Consider the following 20,858-nt stretch of genomic DNA (forward strand, 5'->3'; position numbering starts at 1 on the left):
TTCAGTATATAATTCAACCCATTAGAAAGATTCAAATGGTTATATTGCCACTTCCATGTTCATTCTGTGTTATCATCTGTGCAACTGCAAGAACAGGTTCATCATTCTAGTCTAGTCTAACAGTTTAACCCTAGTGAATAGAACATAGACACCTAAATTGTAGCACGAACAATTAACTAGCAGGGATCAAATGAAAAAGAATAGTTTTCCTTTGAGATGACTAATTGAGTGGACTGGAAATGCTACTGAAGAGAATGCTTTCTACCTAGCGCATTGAAGGTCGCAATGTGCTCCCACATGTCATCCTGCTTGCTGCAGTGTGGTTGCCAGAGAAGAGCGTCGACATCATGGCGTAGACAGAAGCAGGGCATTTCTTTAGGATCCACAATGACTGAGAACAGGTACTGGTTGCTGCCAAGATTCACCTAAAGTGATAAGAAGAAGTTTATTCAAAAAGTTGGTAAGAGTGATGAAAGCTGACATACAACATCATCAGCAACTGTTGTAAAACCAACTTTCCTTCCTCCATACTTTCTAAGACCAGGTCTTAGTATGTAGCTCAGGCTGGCCTTTACTTGGCAATTCTCCTGTCTCAACCTAGGATTCCACACACGTACCAGCCACCATACCTTGTTTGCTCTAAACTTTGAGGCCCTAACTGGATTGATTCTTCATAGAATTCATGAAAGGAATGTGCTTCCATTACATTCATTTTAAAGCTGAGTGAAGCAATGATGCACAGGGACAATGACTTGTCCAAGGTCAGGATGGTTTTTAAGTTACGGACATGAAATTTGGACCCAGAGTCTCTGTTCTTAACCATTATGCTATCTGAAGGGACACACTAGCCCACTCAAAGGTGTGGCTCTGGCAGGCCTTGACCTTCTCCCAATTTCCTCTGCCTTGCTAAAAACCATTATTTTGCATTCCTAAAGCTAGCCCCCAAGGTCTATTCCCTTATTTGACCACTTCCTCCTCCTGAGGGTAACCACCAATGTCTGGCTATGAAAGTATTAAAGTCCAACAATCAAAAGCCCCCTTTGGCTTTTGGGCAAGAAACTGTTCTTGCCTGGACTGCTTGATCCCATGCCTGGGCATGCAGGACCCATAGAAAGGTGACCACTAAACTTTACTTGACAAAATGGGCCTTCAGGTTCCTGCTTTGCAGAGGAAACTGCTAGACATTCTACAGGACACTGAGAGAAGTGACCAAGAGACTCTACCCCTGTGGGCTGAAGACAAATGCCCCAACTTGACAAAGGAACATTAGGTGACTGTCCAGGCGGCCAGCTGTCTCTGTCTACCCGGCAAGACTCCCCAAAGTTGCTTGCATCCTTCTCCCATTTCTCAGGTAATAATATATCCTTCTGAGGTCTTTGATGTAGTTAAAGACTAGATAGGTATAAATTTCCTCAGTTATGATAAAAGATAAGTTAGATATAAAACCTTAGACTCACAAATATAAAAAAGATAGGATATCTTCTTTAATATTGTAACTGTAATTCTTACTTGATAATTGTTTTGTTGTCTGTAATTCTACTATATAAAAGTTAAAACCTTGCTTTTTAAAAAAAAGAAAGAGGGAAGTGCTGTAGGATGTTCTGTATGTCAAATGTGTTGCTCTGATTGGGTAAAATAAAGTCCTGATTGGCCAGTAGCCAAGCAGCAAGGATAGGGTAGGCGGGACAAGGAGGAGAAGAATTCTGGGAAGTAAAGGCTGGGGGAGAGACACTGCGAGCCGCTGCCATGACAAGAAAGATGTAAGGTACTGGTAAGCCACAAGCCACATGGCAAAGTATAGATTAATAGAAATGGGCTAAATATAAGAGTAAGAGCTAGACAATGGTAGGCCTGAGCTAATGGCCAAGCAGTTTAAACAATATAAATGTCTGTGTGTTTATTTTATAAATGGGTTGTTGGACTAACAGGGCTTGGCGAGGGCTGGAGAGAAGGTCTCCAACTACAAATTAGCATGCTCAATTAAAATTAAACCCCTCATCCTAACATGGGCTTCCCTTCTTGACCATTACAAAATACCATTTTCCTTATGGGCCTTGTCTGTCTCCTCTCTATCTAGAGGCAGTTCTCTGGCTCTCCCAAACAAATATCCCTGCCCCCTTCCCCTTATTCCTTTCTCCTTCTCCCTCATCCTCTATCTTCTATCTTTCTCTCTTAATTCCCTACCCTCTGTCCCTCTGGGGCAAATAAATCTTTGTGCTGAGAACTTGGTCTTGGGGTGTCCTTTCCCTGTCTACCCCTCAATGTCAGTAGTTAGTTTAACATATGACATGAAGTACCAACTGAATCAAAAGAATAGGTTTAAATCACAGAATACAAAGATTAAACTTATTAATGTTAACTTGTCAATATTACCAACACTAATTAACAGCTACTACAACTTATGTGTATATTCTATATGCCAGACATGGTCTAAGTACTAATTTCCATAGTTCAAGAGGCTGCTGTAATTTTCATGCAATAGTTGAAAGCGATACCCTGAGATTTTGAGTAACTGCTTCTACGCTACAAGGAAAAATCACAGTATTAAATAAAGCCTCAGATTCACTTACCAATTGCTTCACTGTGCTCCTGAATTACAGTATTAATATCAATATTATTAGCAGCTATTACTGTAATATTGATGCTTGAGAAACTCATTTCATTACAAAAATCATCATTTCAGACTCACAGTTGGATCCCACACATAGAGGAACTTCTTTAATAGAGCTAGGTTGTAGCCATGTTCTTCATCAGCCATTCTACTATTAAAGAATTCAATACTGGCAGAAATAATATCAAATGTAGATGCTAAGGTTAGGGTTAGGGTGGAGATGCTGAGTTTATGCTAAATGCTGACTTGAGTCTATAAATTTTACAGTACAACGAAGAACAAAACGTTGGGTAAGAAGCTGAGACCTGACTTGCACTTTGTAAGGAACACTGTGAAAGGCTGTAGCACAAGGATTTACTGGCTTACCAGGGCAACCCAGGCTCTTAGAATCCAACAGAAAAGCTGCCTACCTCATGAGAATAACCTCCAGGAACAGAGCTTTTAGGGAGCCCCAGAGCTCACTCTCTGCAGTAAGGAAATGGGCTGGTATGCTCTCCCCACGGTTTAGCTCTACTTCCCTTTGCTCTGGACTGTCAGGGGCTAAGCCAATAAGAGACTATTGAACGGGCCTGTTAAGAAAGCCTCAGAGGAGCCAGCACTGCTTCGGCTCTTTCCTCACCTCCACTGTTTTTCTCTGAGTTAACAGGCTTTTCCAGGAGGACAAACCTAACTGAGGTACAAGTGGGCTACAAGAGAACTTTCCTAAGTGAAGTGAGTATTACCATTACTGATGAAATAGCTAACTCATCCCCGAGCCTCCTATGAATGCATGACTGGACAGCAGAGAGAAAGGAACAAATCAAGCATCAACCAAGAGAACAAATCAAGCTTAACCAAGAGAGAGATCAATCATGCAAATAAGAGGGTGAGGATCAGGTCCCTCATCGTCAGCCCCTTATTCTGACTAGATCTTTCTCCCACTTACTTACCCATACTTGTGCTAAGGGCCGCAGAAAAAATATTATAAGAACTCAGCTTGTTATGGCAAAGCCACTACCTGAAGGGATCAAGGAATTTCTTCAGAGGAAGCCAAATTCCAAGGAGCCTTTGGTGTTATTTGGCTTGTTATATATCAGCCGTCTTCTGTTATGGAAATCATGTGTGCCTTCATAGCTTTCCTAATTGATTTTTCCCTAAGAATTGCTAACAGTGTGGGCTGATCACTCTTTGGACATACACCTTCATGGTATTTGAAGAACAGCCTCAGGAAAGGCTTCCTTCCCCCCAGCCCATCTGTTTTCCCCTTTCAGCACTTCAGACCACCACACACTAGTCTCCTGATTTAGGGTAAATTCCACAAGGAGACACCGCATAGGTCAGGTGGTCCTTAAGTAATAGCTTTATACAATTTAGCTTGGACCCTCCTTTCTTACAGCCTTACTAACTTTATAGACTCTTACCTTCTTGCCTAACCACTTCTCGGAATGTAGACTGAGCACAAAGACCCCCTTTTGGGATCTAACCAGTCATTAGCACTCAGTTAACCTCTTCTTATACCACTCCCATTTTGGATTGTAAAAGAAAGCCTGTTGGTCACTGCCTGAGGAAAATGCTTACATGTCTTTTTGACCCCGTAAGAATTCTAACCTGGTGACCTTGCTCGGGCAGAGGATTGCTATTGCTTGGGTTTATAACTGGATTCCTGAGAGACTTAGAGAGAGTTGAGAGAAGACAGAGAACAGAGAGGTAGAAGGGGAGAGAGGAGGATTTTTGAAGAAAGAAAGATGAAACGAAGAGACAAGAGAACGGAAGAACTAGATCGGAAGAACTAGATTGAAGGGCTAGAAGAGAATCCCAAAGGTACAAGATGGAAGATGAGGAAGAGCCAGATGGGGAAGAATAAGACGAGGAAGAACAAGATGAGAGAGAAGGAGATGGGAGAGGAGCTGATATGGGAAAAAACTAGATGGATGAGAACCTAGAAGGGGCAGGACTAGATGAAGAAATGAAGACAGAACCTAGAGGGGACAGCAGATAAACGTAGAGAGAAATTAGGCAAGAAAGGAGCTAAAAATGAGAGCAGAATAGAGCTTGTAGAGAGAGAACCGACACAGAATAATAAAGTCTATGGACTAAGGCATTTCATGTACATGGATTCATTTCATTTCATTAATCAAAGATTCATTGTCAGCTAGTTGTAGATTCTTCCTGGACCCTGGGAGGAACTATCGAGGGGCTGACCCCATAGTCCTTGATAGACTTGTGCTACACAGTGTGTCAAAGTGCTACAGTCTGCATTTACTGACTGCTCTTGCCCCTTCACATTCTACTTATCCGCACAAGACACAGTCCAATCACCACCTTTTCCTGGAATACTTACCATGAACCTAGGAGATGCTCAATTCTAAAAGCTCATTACATGTCTATTATTTCTAACAAAATGTACTGCTACACTAGATTATAGTTAAGTATGCAGACCATCTATGGTAGGCCAAATATCATCACCCTAGTACACCCACACCTTAGTCCTCTGAACTTCTGAATACTTCTTTAGATAATGATGAGGTATGTTTAGGATTTTCAAATGGCAAGGTTACCCTGGATTATCTGAGCTTCCTTGTAAAAGGGAGAGAAGGTAACAAACACAGATGACACAGGAGAACAGATACAGAGAGAAGGAGTAACTGCAAGATACTAGTTGATTATGGGACTAAGGGATGTGCCAAAAGCCAAGCATGTAAGCAGCCTCTGAAAGTGAGAAAGGCAAGGAATGAAGTCTCCCTTAGAACTCCTCAAAGCAATACAGACAGACTTTACAACCATTTCAGGACTTCTGACATTCAGAACTAAATTGGAACAAATTACCATTTTGTAGTCACTAATTCATGCAATTTGTCACAGTAAGAGTAACCCAAGATAGTGGCCATGTTAGTAAATATCTTGAGAACTAAAAGTTTGTGTTGTTTCCATATTCTATGTCTTTATTGCATAATTATTTTAAAACTATTTTCACCAAGGCTCTGTAATCAGATATGAGAATACTATAGTCTATTTTACAGTTAGAAAAACTAAAAGACTTTTAAGTGAAATATCTGACGACCAGATTCTTAAAGAATATTCCTGGTGGGTAACAGGCTCACTGGTACAGATGGGTTTCTGTGCTTTCTGTTTTGATCTCTCAAATTCTGGCTAGCATCCTGCCGTCCCCACCTTCCCACCCACTGCCCTGGCTTTCAGTGTTTGTGACAACGTCCATGCATTTCCTTCTAATACACCCCATTAAGCTCTTTAGAGGACATGACTCCAACAGCCCAGCTCCATCTCATCAGTTTTCTCTGTCCTTTCAGCACCACAACATTCCAAATGTTATTTTAATTGATGAAGACAACTCACCTCTATAAGTCACTTTCTGCTTTGGCTATAGTTTGCTCTTTTTTTTTTCATGTGGAAACTTAAGTAATTCAACATGGGGTGATGTGAATTTCCCTCTGAAGCACCTAGCCTCTTGTCTATGCTGGGTCATCTGTACTCAATACAAAATCCCTCTTGACTTGTGAGTTACTGAGAAATGTATCCCCGAATTTCCACATATTTTTGCATCACTAACTTATGGCCTGAACCTGCTAGCCAGACAGCATTTTCTATCTATTCTCTTAGAACTTGTTTTTGTTTGGTCTTGACTATGTTCTATTTTGATGAGCATTCCTTGGCTCTTTTCAGACTCTCTACTTGGTGTTATATACAGAGCCCTTGCATATGTTCAAGGAAAGCAACAGCAAACACTGAACACTCTCCTGCTAGACAGCGCGCTGCAAATAGACACTTTGATGGGATGTGGAAAGTTTCAGTACTGGAAATTTTTAGCACGCCTCTCTCAAGGTTATTCATTTTGTTGGTTTTGTGGTGCACTGAGTACACGAGTCTGTTAGTGCAATTCTTTTTGCATTGCTTTTTTAATTCTTAATTTTATTCTTTTTCAATTTTTATCTCTAATGTGTAGCATGTCTTTATCTTTTCTACTTTGCCTTTACCATAATACTGTGATTATTCCAAACCAGCAGTCACCTCTGAGCCTTGTTTCTTAACTACTGGATGTTTTTACTTTTGTGGCGAGTTTCTTTTGCTGCTTCCATGACAATGTGCGGAACATAAACAGCATCCAGGACAAAGACTTGGGCTCCCTGTTTCAGTCACCACAGTGGGAGGTGGGGGCCCAGGAAAAGAACAGCTTACATCATGGCGGCAGGAGTAGAGCGGGGATGGGCATGAAGTAGGGCATATGCTTGAGCCAACTGGCTTTCTCTTTTCCCGTATTTATCAGTCTGGGACCTTAGCCCCTCAAATGGCACCTTTCACACTCAGGGCGGGGCTTCCTCCCTAGTCACTCCTCTCTGCAAATGCCTTCACACAACACCCAGAAATGAACTCTTCTAATCTACATGCTTTTCAATCCATTCAAGATGAAAGTCAAGATTAACTGTACAGCAGACTAAGCTGATTAAAATAACTACCTTGATAAGTGAAGGAAGTGGAGTGAGATAACTAAAACCTGTAATTTGTATTTTTGTATGATCCTAACGAGGCTGAAACAGCAATAACGGAGAGGGGCACTTTCAAGCAAAAAGCACATCAAGTTGAAGAAGACAAAACAAAAGTCAGACATTAACCATTATCTAGCATGGGCAATTACCTGGAAAAAACCAACAACAAAATATTTACCAGAGTAGCCAACACTATTACAAGGGCTACTAAGTGTGCTTTAGTGGTACAACCCTTGTCTACAAAGCTCTAGGTTCAATCCCCAGATATTTTCCAACACTTAGTCAGGAACAGGAAGCATAAATCACAATTTTCAACAGAAAACTCTGTATCTCGGTTATAAAGAAAAATCTCATGGAATTTATAACTGTAGACAAAGTAAACTGGGAGCATGACAAAAAAACATGATTGCTGTGGGCAGACATACCACCAACAATAGGTAATAATCAATGGTTTATTAGAAGTACAAAGACAATGATGGTAAACCAACTGCAATCAGAAAAGAACACTATAGGAGCGACTGAAGGGGCAATAAATGCTAATGACTTCAAATGCCTCTACAGACAAATATAGGAATAGACAGTATGGCAACTGAGGTTTACAGGGGACTTTCTCTCTCCAGGAGACTCTACATAACAACAAAGGGAAAAGAAAAGATGTGAAGAGACCATTGGCAGGGCTTTAAATATATGCTTTATATTTAAATGTGAAAAATTAATCTAGACAATTTACTTTATAGAGGCTCATTCCTTGTTTGTACCAAACATATATACATCTTATTGCCTAAATTTAATAAATCTTTTGTCCAAAATTTCACATTATCTCTATTTTTGTATTCACTGTCACTATGGCTGTATTTAATGTTGAATCCAGTGAAGACTAGTCAGAGTAAACTATTCTCCTGAAAGCAGGAAGAGCGTTTCATCAAGTACTCAGCTGAAATCCTTCTTACCCAGCAAACAGGCTTGAATTCAATGGCAGGATGAAGAAATTCAAAGAATCCTGTTACTGTTACTAGCAAATGAAACTGGAAAAATACTACTGAGAAAAAGATGCTATTTATCTATTCAGGAACAAAGTCTTTGTTGGGATACCAGATCAAGATTTGGATTTCCAGTTTATAACTGGTACACAGATTAAATCTCTGGAATACTCAGAAGATCTCTATTTTCTACCTTATTTAATCTTCAGTATCAAAGAAGCAAAAATACGATCCCACTTCATAAAGGAAGAAATTCAATTCTAAGGAGCAGAGATATTTAAGGAAGTAAACAAAGAGTGGCTATAATTTAAATTCTGATGTGCTTCTAAACTTGTGTTCTCCATGATCAAACTGTATTATCTCAACAATTCGGTTTATAGTAACTACGAAGCAACTATCCTAGTTTCTCTGTGTTGTACTATTTCAGATATGGTAATCTACACACTGTATTACGTTTCTGTTCTATTTCTGTTCGTTAGGTTGTACAGGAAACTGCTCATGCCTTTATATCTTAAATTGAAAATGGAAGTTTTATAAAATCCTGTTTCATTTTGTTTGATCATTCATTTATTAAATTAGCTATGTATTTTTTTCCATGAGTAGAAGCTAGGATGATATAATTAGCTAAGTGATATAAAATGCAAATGATGGAAATAAACTTTCAATATTCACAAAAATCTCTAAGAGAATAATTTCTACTTATAAGAAAAAGACTGACAATTTTTCCATTTTCAAAACTGATGTTTTGAATTTGATGTTTAGTGATAAATCATAACTGTCATTAAATTCCACCAAAGAATTCTAATAGAAAAATATTAATGTACTGAATGAATTACACAAAATAAATCCAGTGTCAAAGATGTTTTATAACTGGATGTTCTACAGTAAAGGAGATTAAAGGACACTAAACCTAATGTAGTGTGTGCAGGCGATTAGTTTGTGAGTCAGGATCAAAACTGCTATAAAGTACATACCTGACCAACTAGTAAAATTTGAATATGAGTTTTACAGTAAGTAAAACTATTCTATCAATATTAAATTTCCTTAACTGTCTCATGATTACAGTAAAAGATACCTTGATCTTTAGTGTCTATATCACATAGGCAAAGGAACAATGTTTGCAGCACATTCCTTAACATGCCAGCAAAAAGAAGGGAGAACAGAGAAAAAAAATAAATGTGGTAAAACCTCTGCAGCTGCTAAGATCTGAGTTACAGACTGAATTGCACCCCCCCATACATGATGTGGCTACCAAACCCTGGCATTGCAGAATGTGCCTGGGGTTGGAGAATGCCTTTAAAAGAGTAGTTTCTAATCCAGAATGACTGTCCCTTAAAAGAAGACACCAGGTAAAGACAAAAGCCAAGTTGGCCATTTACAAAGCCAGACTTTAGATGAAGCCAGAGTTATCCACACCATGATTTCAACCTCAACGATGAGCAGAGAAGTTTCTGTCACTTAAGCCATCCAGTCTCTTGGCACTTTGTTATGGCAGCTCTAGAAAACTAACTCTGAATTTTGCAAATTCATTTTGTTATTGAAAACTTCCCCCAAAGTTTAAATTACTTTCAAAATTAAAAGTCAAAATGTAAAATGAAGGAAATGTTAGCTATTAAGTATAAAACCGACCATGAAAATCACTGTTTTCTTCATTCACTCTGTAAGGTGACAATAATCTAAGAAGGAAACATCTTAGACTTAACTATAAGGAATAAACACACAGTGTACTGTTGTTACTACTATCAGCAGGGGAGTTATTCATGAAGGCATACCTTTAAAAATTTACCTGGGTAGAGATGCAAATGTACACTTACTTTTGCAGACTAATTTAAAGGATCAGATTCTATGGAGTACTGGAAAGGTTTAAGCTTGCTGCCACTTTGCTAACTCCAGCAGTTTCCTGCTGCCTGCCACACATGGCTTTCAGATACGTGAGAATTCTCTATAGGAGTAACCAAAGCAAAGGTTCTCTGTCGTCAGTCTCTTTTCCTAATCATGTGTTAGCTGTTTGGCAGTCGTGAGTTGGAGAGAGGGAAGCTGGGGCCCTTTACATGACTGTCAACATTTCTTTAAAGTTGAGTTTTTAGGGTTCATTCATGTAAGATCTTCCAGAGAACCTTCTAGAGAATAAGCCATCTCTATACTACCTTGATTCACTCTCTTTAGATGACTTGGAGGGAACTTTCAGTTCAGATGACATTTCTACCCTCTCTTTTCCATTTTTCATGTGATATATGATCACAAAATGAGCATGCTCAGGCATGCTTTGTACCTGATTCTACAGATAACAATGGGTGTTAAGTTTCTCCCACTTAAAAAAAAAGCCCCTTGTCTCTCTCTTTGTTTTGCAGTAGACTACTTGTCAATGATAAGCTTTTCTTTATTTCTGTCTCCTGGTTGTGCTTACTGGCTTTGCACTCAACAAAGGCCAATCCATTGTGCTTGGTACAAATCATATGACTTGAGAACTCATTGCTGCTGACCTGAAGTGTGTGTGTGTGTGTGTGTCTGTCTGTCTGTCTGTCTGTCTGTCTGTCTCTGTCTCTCTCTCTCTCTCACACACACACACACACACACACACACACACACACACACACACACACACACACTGTTCTACCTCTTCAACTTTAGTGTTTACTCCTGATGCTATACTGCTAACCAATGTCTCCTGGCAACTTCTTTCTCTTCCTTTTCTCTGGGCACGTCCCTGCTATGCTCTTTGGGACCCCACCACACAGGCAATTTTACTTACTAAGACACTTGCGCCTCTCCCTATTAGAACCCTCCCTTTGCCAAAAGCCTCTCCTAGCACACCTCTTCAGCTGTTTTCTCCTCTACCTGCTCTATCTACTAGTCTCTCCCCTTACTGAGTAAGTGTCAATACAGAGCCCCCTGCTTTGGTCTATTTTTGCTACAGAAGCCACATCAGTGTGCCAGGAAGCTTCCTACACACTCCTTGGTCTGTGACCTGTCCCTTGCCGTCTGCCCACCCTAGCTACCTGCTCTCTCTCTCCTTGTGCCCTCCTGGGCTGATATGTTGTTGAGTTTCCTTGCCTCCCCCTAGGAGCTGCCTGCCCCCACAGCTTCTGTAAGTCTTTCTGGGACACTGTGGTGACCTTGTCCCTCCTGCCTCTCAGCTCCCTCCTTTACTTGACTGTTTCATTTAGTTTCTTTTAGCTGATGGTGAATTCTAAGAACAAGCCCTGTGAGCAATTCCCCTGAAGCTGCCCCTCACTTCTCCCCTGCTATAAGCACGGCCTTTTAGGAATAGACCTGACAAAATAACCAGCCAGGAAGACTGCTAACCATGCAGACCTCTGCCCTGCTGCCTTGGCCCACACCCTATGATCCCAGACTACTGTCAACACCTGGAAGACAGCTGCGGTTTAGATGCAGCTGCACTGAAATTCTTCTCCGTGTTCTCCACTGTGACAGTGCTAGGTCTCAAACCCAGGACAAGTCTCACTGAGTACCTGGGGTTCTTCCCAGCACTCCTCACCCCACCCCTACCCTAAGCCTCTCCCTCCCGGGGGCAGGGCTTCAGCCTGATTCCTATAGAACTCAGCCATTTTAGCTACTCCGGTCTCTTGATCTTTTGGTTCAGGCCGCCTCTCTTGCTCTCCCTCCTCCCTTCTCCTCTCATGATCTCCTTTAGTCTGCCAGCCATGTTGAGTTTGGACTCTTCCTCTGCCTTCTTTCCCCTTTATATTTACAATAAAAATCTTCTCCAGGCTTCAGGAGTAGTCATGGCCTCCTCCCTTGATTTCATTTTGTCATTCAGAAAGCAAATTCAAACCTCTTTCCAGCTTCACCACTGCTCAGAACTCCCTCCTGTTGGGAATTAAGGCAAGTGGCCAGGCATGGTCTGTTTGGTCCCTAGCAGCAGACCTTAGGCCTGGGACTATGACAACTGCCCCACCTCCTCTTCTTCTTTTTTTAAAAAGATTTATTTATTTATTATGTATACAGTGTTCTGTCTGCATATACACCTGCAGACCGGAAGAGAGCACCAGATCTCATTACAGACAGTTGTGAGCCACCATGTGGTTGCTGGAAATTGAACTCACGACCTCTGGAAGAACAGTCAGTGCTCTTAACCTCTGAGCCATCTCTCCAGCCCCCACCTCTTCTTCATACTTTTACAATAGTAACTAAATTTTAGCGTGGGTTTTGGAGGGACATTTAAGTTTCAACAACGTTAGATAGCTAGTTAGAAATCGACATGTATGGAAATCATTAAAGATGACCCTCCTTCATAATCAGTAGTTTGTAAAATCCAAACCAATAATGCTACTCTGATTATGGGTCAAGAAACTGATCCACGTCCTACCTCTGGCACTAGATAGACAGGAAACTCTGAACTGCCCAGAAGGCCATTAAATGGGTCAACGATCTAAGTCTACAGTTGTATGAGAGGGGTTCTCATAAAGAGAACGGATCTTAAAAGGTCTTATTAATAAAAACAAGCCTGGAGCCAGGCATTGGGGTGAATGCTGGAAGATCAGAGAAGCAGAACAAGCCACAGCTACCTCCCCTTGCTAATTCCTCAGCTGATTGATGTTTCCTCAAACGGGGAGCCTCTCAGTCCTCATCTGGAATGAATCTTGGCTTAACTACTTCTAAAAGCCTAAAAGAGTAACCAGGCTCTAGTTCCTGGTCCTTATGCCTTATATACTGTTCTGCTTCCTGTTATAACTTCTTGGGATTAAAGGCGTATGACACCATACCTAGCTGTTTCCAGTGTGGCTTTGAACTCACAGAGCTTCAGACGGATCTCTGTCTTCGGAATGCTAGGATTAAAAGTGTGTGTGCCACCATTTTCTGGCCTCTGTATCTAGTGGCTGTTATGTTCTCTGACCCCAGATAAGTTTATTAGTGTTCACAATATATTGGGGAACACAATATCACCACAAAGAACAAGCATATATTACCATCCCTTACAGTAAACGCCCATCCAAATAGGCCTGTCAATTACCTGGAAAAGCAACAAAAATATAACCCCTGCCCCCCTATCCCACCCCAGGGAAAAAACTACCCCAGGAAAAGCTGTCGGTTCTATGGGTTAATAGAAAGCCTTCCTAAAATGTGAATCTACACAGGGTCTCTTTGGCAACTGTCTACTCTCATTCCTTGAAGCTACGCTGCTTAGTAATGGACTCTTGGTCCCTCCCTGCCCAGCCACTCCTGGCCTTGAAAACACTGCTCTCATTTGCAGTACATTACCTATCATCACACTACATTCTGTGTCTTGTTTGAATTCTCTCAGTGGAGAGCGTAAGAACCTGGAGATCAGGAAAGTCTAGAGTGATCGATCAGTGACAACAAGAATTAAAATTCAGTTATTTAATCTCCTAAGATTAAAAAGACAATTTAAATTAGATAAATAAAACAGAAAAAGTAAAGAGCAACGTGATTAAAATTGGCAAAAACAAAAAATAATAATAAAATTGGGCTATTTTATTAAATTAAGATGATCAATTTCTGGCCAGACTGACCAAGAAACATAATATGACATATAAAAGAGACTTACCACAGGTTCTGCAAGCATCAAAGGTTTTTAAAAGGGACTATTCACAAGATCTTTCCCCAGTACATTAAAAAAGCTGGATGGTATGAATAAATGACAACCACGCTTTCTCACCTGAGCCACAGTCACTGAAACGCCATCTTTGCATGCAATGGTGTGTGACTGGGAACAACTGACAGAGTGCAATGATTAAGAAGCGGATGTCTGGCAGCCGCCCAGAAGGTGCGGGTAAAGCACAGTGACGTGGGCAGTGATGGACAACACAGCTACGTGAATGACGTACAAGCCAGTCTCCAAGAGCATTAGTCTGTGACTAATTTGACTTCTCTAACTCTTCCTTAAAGAATTCTGAATATTAAAATACTTGACCTAACTAAAGACTTGCTGTTGTTAATTATTAAAGGATGCTAGAGGGATGGCTGGACACTCGAGTGACAGCACTTGCTGAATAACCGTGGAGTTTGCATTGCAGCACCACATAAAAAGCTGGGCATTCTGCAAATAGCTGTAACTTCAACTTTCAGGGGACTGACCCCTCTACTGGCCTCTCTCCAAACATTCCTGCGCGCGTACGTGTGCGCACACGCACGCACGCACACACACACACACACACACACACACACACACACACACACGCCACTGTTTTAAGTTACTAATATCAAGAGAAAATGCTTATTTTTTCATGTTTGTGTCAGAAAACAGACATGAAGGAAGCTAATATATATTTTAGATATATATATATAAAACAGAGTCACAACTGTATATAAAAAGTAGGCAGAGGACAAAGCCTGGAAAATATCAATGCACAATAGTATTCAAACAACAGGCCAGCATTTTACTGGATTTGGCAGTATGGAAATGAGGCTACTTTGTGGCATGATGAGATTTATTTCACCCAATAAATATCAATAAAATAATTTTTGCAAAACATATTTCGTTCAATTTTATCTGCCAAATTACTACTTATTATCCACAGCATTTTAGAATTCCCAATATCAAGAACTTACCACATGAGTTGTTTTTAATGTACTGCCATCAAATCTGCATAAACTGGAGCTCTCTTCAAAGAAAATATCACATTCTTCTAATTCCTGAGCATTACAAGGAGGTTTTCCTTTATCTGGATTTGGATTCTTAAGCCAAAAACAAACAAATAAATAAATAACAAATAATACATTAAATAGGAAGTAATTTATCCATCCTTAAAAAAAAATGGTGTCAAAATGACAGATTCGGTCAGCTGGACACAGTGTCTCAAGCCTATGAACCCAGGACTCAAATGTTTGAGACAGAAGGACCATGATGACTTCAAAGCCAGTCTGGAATACACAGAGAGGCTGCGTTCAGTCTGGACTGGAGTCCAGTATCAAGAAACTAAAACCAATCGACTAACCAATTAGTCAACCTGCTAGCAACAACAAAAAACCTTAGCTACCATAAATATATTCTATATACTCAAAGATGAAATGAAAACTGAACATGATGAGATATGAAAGACAGAAAAAAAAAATAACCCAAATGAGCTTCTGGATATGAAAAATAGAAAACGAAACATGAGCTATGTAATTAGCCAGTGCACGAAGTATAACAATAGAACACTATAAAACACCAGAAATCACTACGTTATAAAAGTCAGAGACTACAGCAAGTCACGATAATAAGACGCTGAAAAGTTGTAATAAAGAGAAAATGCTAAAACAGTCAGGAGCAAATATTTCCCATGACTGAACACAGATACAAATAACTGACTTCTCAAGAAGCTATTTAAGCCAGATAAAATACAGTGTGTCTAAAACAAAAATAGAAACTGCTGCTACCACTGGATGATACTGCTAACTAAAGTAACTGAGGAAGGTTAAACAAGAAAGATACTTTTACCAACAAAGCTGAGAGAGTTAATCCCCAGCACATACACTACGGAAAGAAACACTGGGGAATTCCTCAAGCAGGGAAAACGTCAGTGATGTCTGACTGACCCAAGGAAACCAGAGGAGATGAAGACAGGCACAGAAGTGAAAGACTTTTCTTCCACTTCTGCTCTTCTTCAAGAAACTGACTAAGGCTAAAAACACTGCATTGTTAGGGACAGGAGACAGAAACAAAATACATGCCAACAATACAAACGGTGCAGGAATGGACACATTACATAATCCTTAAGTTGTAAATGAAACAATACTTATAAAAAGAGAAATGATATTAGAGATAGTCATTTAACTTATATACACAAATATTCACCCCAACAAAAATAAGTGTACATATGAATTATTTTAAAATTAATTGTGAAAGCTACCTTCAAAGGCAGAAAAAGAACAAACTAAATACAAGGTAAGCAAAGGGGCAAGATAAATTTAGCAATTTAGAAAGTAAAAAACTGAAAGTCAATAGAAACTGATATTTAAACTAATACTTCATGTATTAAATTGAATAGTTAAAAACCTCCAAAGAAGGGAACTCAGTCAGATGGCTAAAACATAACAGTGATATTGTATAATCTCTCCCATGATGGAGGATGATTTTCCTAATCATTTTATAATATAAGCATTACCTAGCTTTTATCTGTCATAGTAATTTACTGTTTACCATTTCCCTAGTTCATTGATGTTAGATATAGATGACAATATTGTATCTCTCTATTGTTCAAATCATAAAGCACTGCTTGGGGTATAACTTTTCTCATAAATATCAATGCTTCTTTGAAACCATCAAGTTCAAAAACACTCAGCTTAATTATCTACAATCTCTTCTAGTGTCACAACTATTATATTCACAACAATGCTGGCAATAATAAAATCTGCCATGTGAACGAGCCTAAGGAATGAAGCTATTGTAAAAAGAGCTATGAAATCACACTTCGTATCCTGGCTATGAATTCCAATAATTCTTGAAATTGTTAATGACTCTTGACAAAGATGAAACTTGTGTTCTCTATTTGGGCCATACTTCTCTTTAATAAAGACATTTAATACTTTTAATATTTTAATCTCTCTTTTCTAGCCTAGGATACACCTAACCCTTCAGGGTCAATAATTTTTCAGAATCTTCCTTATCACTTTAATTCAACATGGCAATAAGTCACACAATTACACATGCTGATGGCACTTTTGGTAAATTATTATATTACCAATGTTCTAAAGTATTGCTGAATGTTTTCAAATTTTCAACAGGTTATTGCAAGTCATTAAAATGGTAATATTTTCTACCCCACTGCTGAATAAGTATTGTTAGATCATTGTAATTACAAGGAAATATTTCATCTATTAAAACAATTCCTGTACTAGAAGATGGTGAAGTAGGAACAAACAGTAATCTTCCACATCTCCACAAATCTTAACTCAAGACTGGACTTGAGAAAAATGGAGGAGGCACGCAGTGGCCACGGACAGCAATAAATACAGACATGAAACAGATAAAGATAAGAACACTGAATGCAGACTTATAAAGGGGCAAAGCTTTAAATCCACGAGACAACGAAGGGAATGCAGGACATTCACTAACACTGTAAGAGTCGCGGTCACTGTGGCTCTTATTTTATTTTTACCTCGCCTTATCCTTTTTTTAACTTACTCTCACATAGTCAATAACTAATTAGGTTTTATATTGGTTATGCTTTGACTGTTCTAGTCATGATTGTGAGCTCATGATGACATGGGGAAAGAGGGATTTATACACTTACCTGGGAGTGGTATATGGTACAGCTCAGACCCTTGGTAGTTTTACTTTTAGTTTTGTGAAGAAACTCTATAGTGATTTCTATACTGGTTAGGTATGTAATGCAGAGACACCTGGACACTCACATTTATTATAGCATTATTTACAATAGTAAGTTATAGAATCAGTCTAGGTTTTTATCATAAATTTGGCATAATTGTAATTTCTGCTTCTGTCAACATTGGTTGATTCTTCTAAAGAATGTCAAGGTATATTTCTACATATTGTACACCATGTAAAATATGCCTTCACATTTCTACATATATTCAGAGTAAAACAGATATATTAGAACTTCCATCCATAGTAGAAGATTAATTAGGTTGATAATCACTTATCTGTGTCATGTAGATTAGGAAAGGCACACTAATGCTTGACATGCATAACCATCATTTAAGATACTTCTGGATTCTTGGACAGTGCCTGACTACTGTAATCACTTACCAGCTCGTCGGAGGTCAGGTGCATCAAGCGTTCTGCTATTGCAGCACATTGGGCTGGGTCTCTTATAAGTTCCCCTTGTTTATCTCCAACCACCAGCTCTGGCCATGTCACACTTTCATTCTTCTTAATCAAGGAAATCTCCAAGCTGAAAGGTTAAATCAGAAACCTGATGCTACATTAAATATGATACATTGAAACCAGATGTGGTATTTCATTCCAGTATCTCAGCTCTCAATAGGCTCAAACAGGAAAGAATCAAGAGTTCACAGCCACTTGAGGCCATGCAGTCAGAGCACGCATCAAAATCAGAGAGAGAGGAGGAGGGAAAAGGAAGCCGAGAAAGTAAGAGGGAGGAGGGTAAATATCTACAGAATATTCTACCGAAAATTTCACTCACTTTGGCTTTACATTTGATGGAAAAATCTATAATCCAATGGAGCCTTAACATGTAATTTTAATCAAAGGCAGGGCAAGGTAAATTAGTGCCAATGTTAATTTTTAAAACATGGATTTTTAAACCACTGAAAACAAATGTAGGAATTAAAAAAAAAAAAAACTTTGTAATACAGGAGAAATGTTAGTATAGTCTATAGAACTTGTTTGCTATCTAATTCTATACATGTAAGCTGTTAAAGAACAACTCCAAATGCACCAGGCAGGGCCGGCCAGAGACCCGCAGATCAAGAACTTAGGCTACAGGACAATGAAGAACTGAGGAGTAAGAGCAGACGGGGACGGAGGAGGAGGCAGTTGTCCCAAGTTTCTCTGGACAGGACAGGCAAGTCAAGTGGCAGGCCTTGTGTTGCTTCCACAGGAAGGAATCTCTTCCACAAGCCAGCTCTGATAAATGTGCACCACACTAACCCATGTCCTGGAACACAACTTCAAGCAAACAAATCCACAAGTACTATAATAACCCATTATTGCAATTATCAAATAGAACATGGAAACTTATCAACTATTCTTTCCCAAGGTTGTTATTATCATGAATTCATAAAATAATAAAAGCATTAAAATTTTCTGCGGGTTGGGGATTTAGCTCAGTGGTAGAGCACTTGCCTAGCAAGCGCAAGGCCCTAGGTTCAATCCTTAGCTCAAAAAAAAAAAAAAAAAAAATCTTGATTTCAGCTCTGTCTGGACACACTGGGGTAGGTTTCTTGCCGGGTGGTGGTGGCGCATGCCTTTAATCCCAGCACTCGGGAGGCAGAGGCAGGAGGATCTTTGTGAGTTCAAGGCCAGCCTGGTCTCCAAAGTGAGTTCCAGCAAAGGCGCAAAGCTACACAGAGGAAACCCTGTCTCAAATAAATAAATAAATAAATAAATAAATAAATAAATAAATAAAACAAAAAACAGTAAAAAACTAGTCTAAGTCCCTTGGTTATCTTAGGAGTTTGTAGGACTTTCATGCATTGAAAATATGTTTTTATATAAATATTTTTGTAACTGTTTATGTCTTACTTTAAAAGTAAAACATTTTTAGATAAGCATAAAATTTCAATTTTTAAAAGTTGATTTTGGCTTCTGGAGATAGGGTTTCATGTAACCCAGACTGACCTCAGACTAAAAGTATAGCTGAGGTTGACCTTGAATTCCTGATGCTCAGCTTTGCAAGTACTGGGATACAAGTCATACACACCGCCACACTGGGCTTAACTTTTCAGTTCTGAAGAGCAGGAACATTTTAGACCAAGTCCAATTACCATGCATTTCTTATATGGTTTAACTTTTTTTGTGTACCAAACACAGAACACATAAAAGAAATGTAAGTGATCAATTTATACTGAAGTAAAATCTGTTTCTCAAAATTAATTCTTCAAAGGTACAAATTTATCTTTCATATATATTTTACACATGCAAAATAACAGATGATTATTCACTACAGCAAAAGAATGGAAACATTCTAGATGTTCAACAATAGAAAATTAAGTGTTTTAAATGATGATCTACCTAACAGACTGAACTTTACAGACATAAGAAAGTACTGAAAATAATCATGTATCCTTAATGGAAAAATATCTAAATCTCACTGTTTGCAAATGCGAAAAACAAGATATATATATATATATATATATATATATATATATATATATATATATATATATACACACACACATATATATATATAAATAAAATATAGCAGAGAATTTTTTTCCTTAAAAACAAAATGAAGCATTTAGTAGAATAAACAGAAAATGCCTCTAGAAGGAAACTAGTAACAGCAGCCAGAGGGGAGGATGCACTGATGACTGGGGGACTGGTTGGAGGTAAACTTCTCACCCTATGACTTCTTACACTTTAAATAGATTTTGAAGAACGGGGTTATATTATTTCATAAGTAAAGTAAATGTGGAATTGCTTCTAGACGAAACCTTGACAGCACTAGTGAAAACAGGCAAATGGTCCCAGCTTTGCCATCACTGTATCGCCAGGCAGTAATGAGAAGCAGGTCAGTGCGTGGTGCCATTACTCTTAACTACAATTACTGTTGGATGTAGTTTCAGCATCTTTAATCTACCTAAAAAAATCATCACTATGGGTGGACTATTATATTCATCTTCAATATAACTACTATAGAGAGAAAAAAATAAAAAGTAAAATAATAAAAAAAAATTTCAAATGTAAAACTACAAAAATACCTATCATTCTCCTTAATTGTCCATGTACTGCTTTCATGATCAATAGATGAATAGAGTTTTCCTTCCAAAACCTGGATTTCCTTCAGCATAATGTTGATGTTATCAGGCAAAAACTGTATCTGAATATCTTCCTTAGTACAGTTTTCTGGAAGCCTTACTGTTACTGTCAAATCATCCTCAGTTTGTTGCCAGTAATACAAAGGTTCTACTGGAAATAAGAAAATGCATTATGTAATAAAAATGAGATACAATGTAACAAACTTAGACTTCTAAGAAAACACCTATCCAAGTCAATCAGTATATTTCCTAGTGAGAATCCCTCTCACACATACACCAATTATAAACACACAAGACTTCAAGGAATTTGACACAAAGATTTGTAACAAATACACATGATATTTGGCTCCTTTATTTGGCTCACCCAATACATTCAGGGATGGGCACTCATAAATAAATACTACTGACAGCAATCCC

At 38.8% G+C, this 20,858-nt stretch overlaps 1 protein-coding gene across 2 annotated transcripts in view; it reads right to left on the reverse strand.

The window, feature by feature from the left end:
- Positions 1–20,858, reverse strand: part of Nudcd1 (NudC domain containing 1) — a 65,782-nt gene that overhangs the window by 6,288 nt on the left and 38,636 nt on the right. The window contains exons 6-9 of one of the 2 annotated variants that reach the window (XM_036207769.1): positions 20,385–20,589; positions 17,749–17,893; positions 14,607–14,732; positions 266–425 (exon numbers count right to left, since the gene is read on the reverse strand). In XM_036207769.1, coding sequence (XP_036063662.1) covers positions 266–425; positions 14,607–14,732; positions 17,749–17,893; positions 20,385–20,589 — 636 coding nt within the window. Of the gene's footprint in view, positions 1–265; positions 426–14,606; positions 14,733–17,748; positions 17,894–20,384; positions 20,593–20,858 lie in introns of both variants that reach the window. The other variant, XM_036207768.1, reaches the window with a different exon arrangement.

The sequence above is a fragment of the Onychomys torridus genome, chromosome 16 (genome assembly GCF_903995425.1).
Source record: "Onychomys torridus chromosome 16, mOncTor1.1, whole genome shotgun sequence".
NCBI lineage: Eukaryota > Metazoa > Chordata > Mammalia > Rodentia > Cricetidae > Onychomys > Onychomys torridus.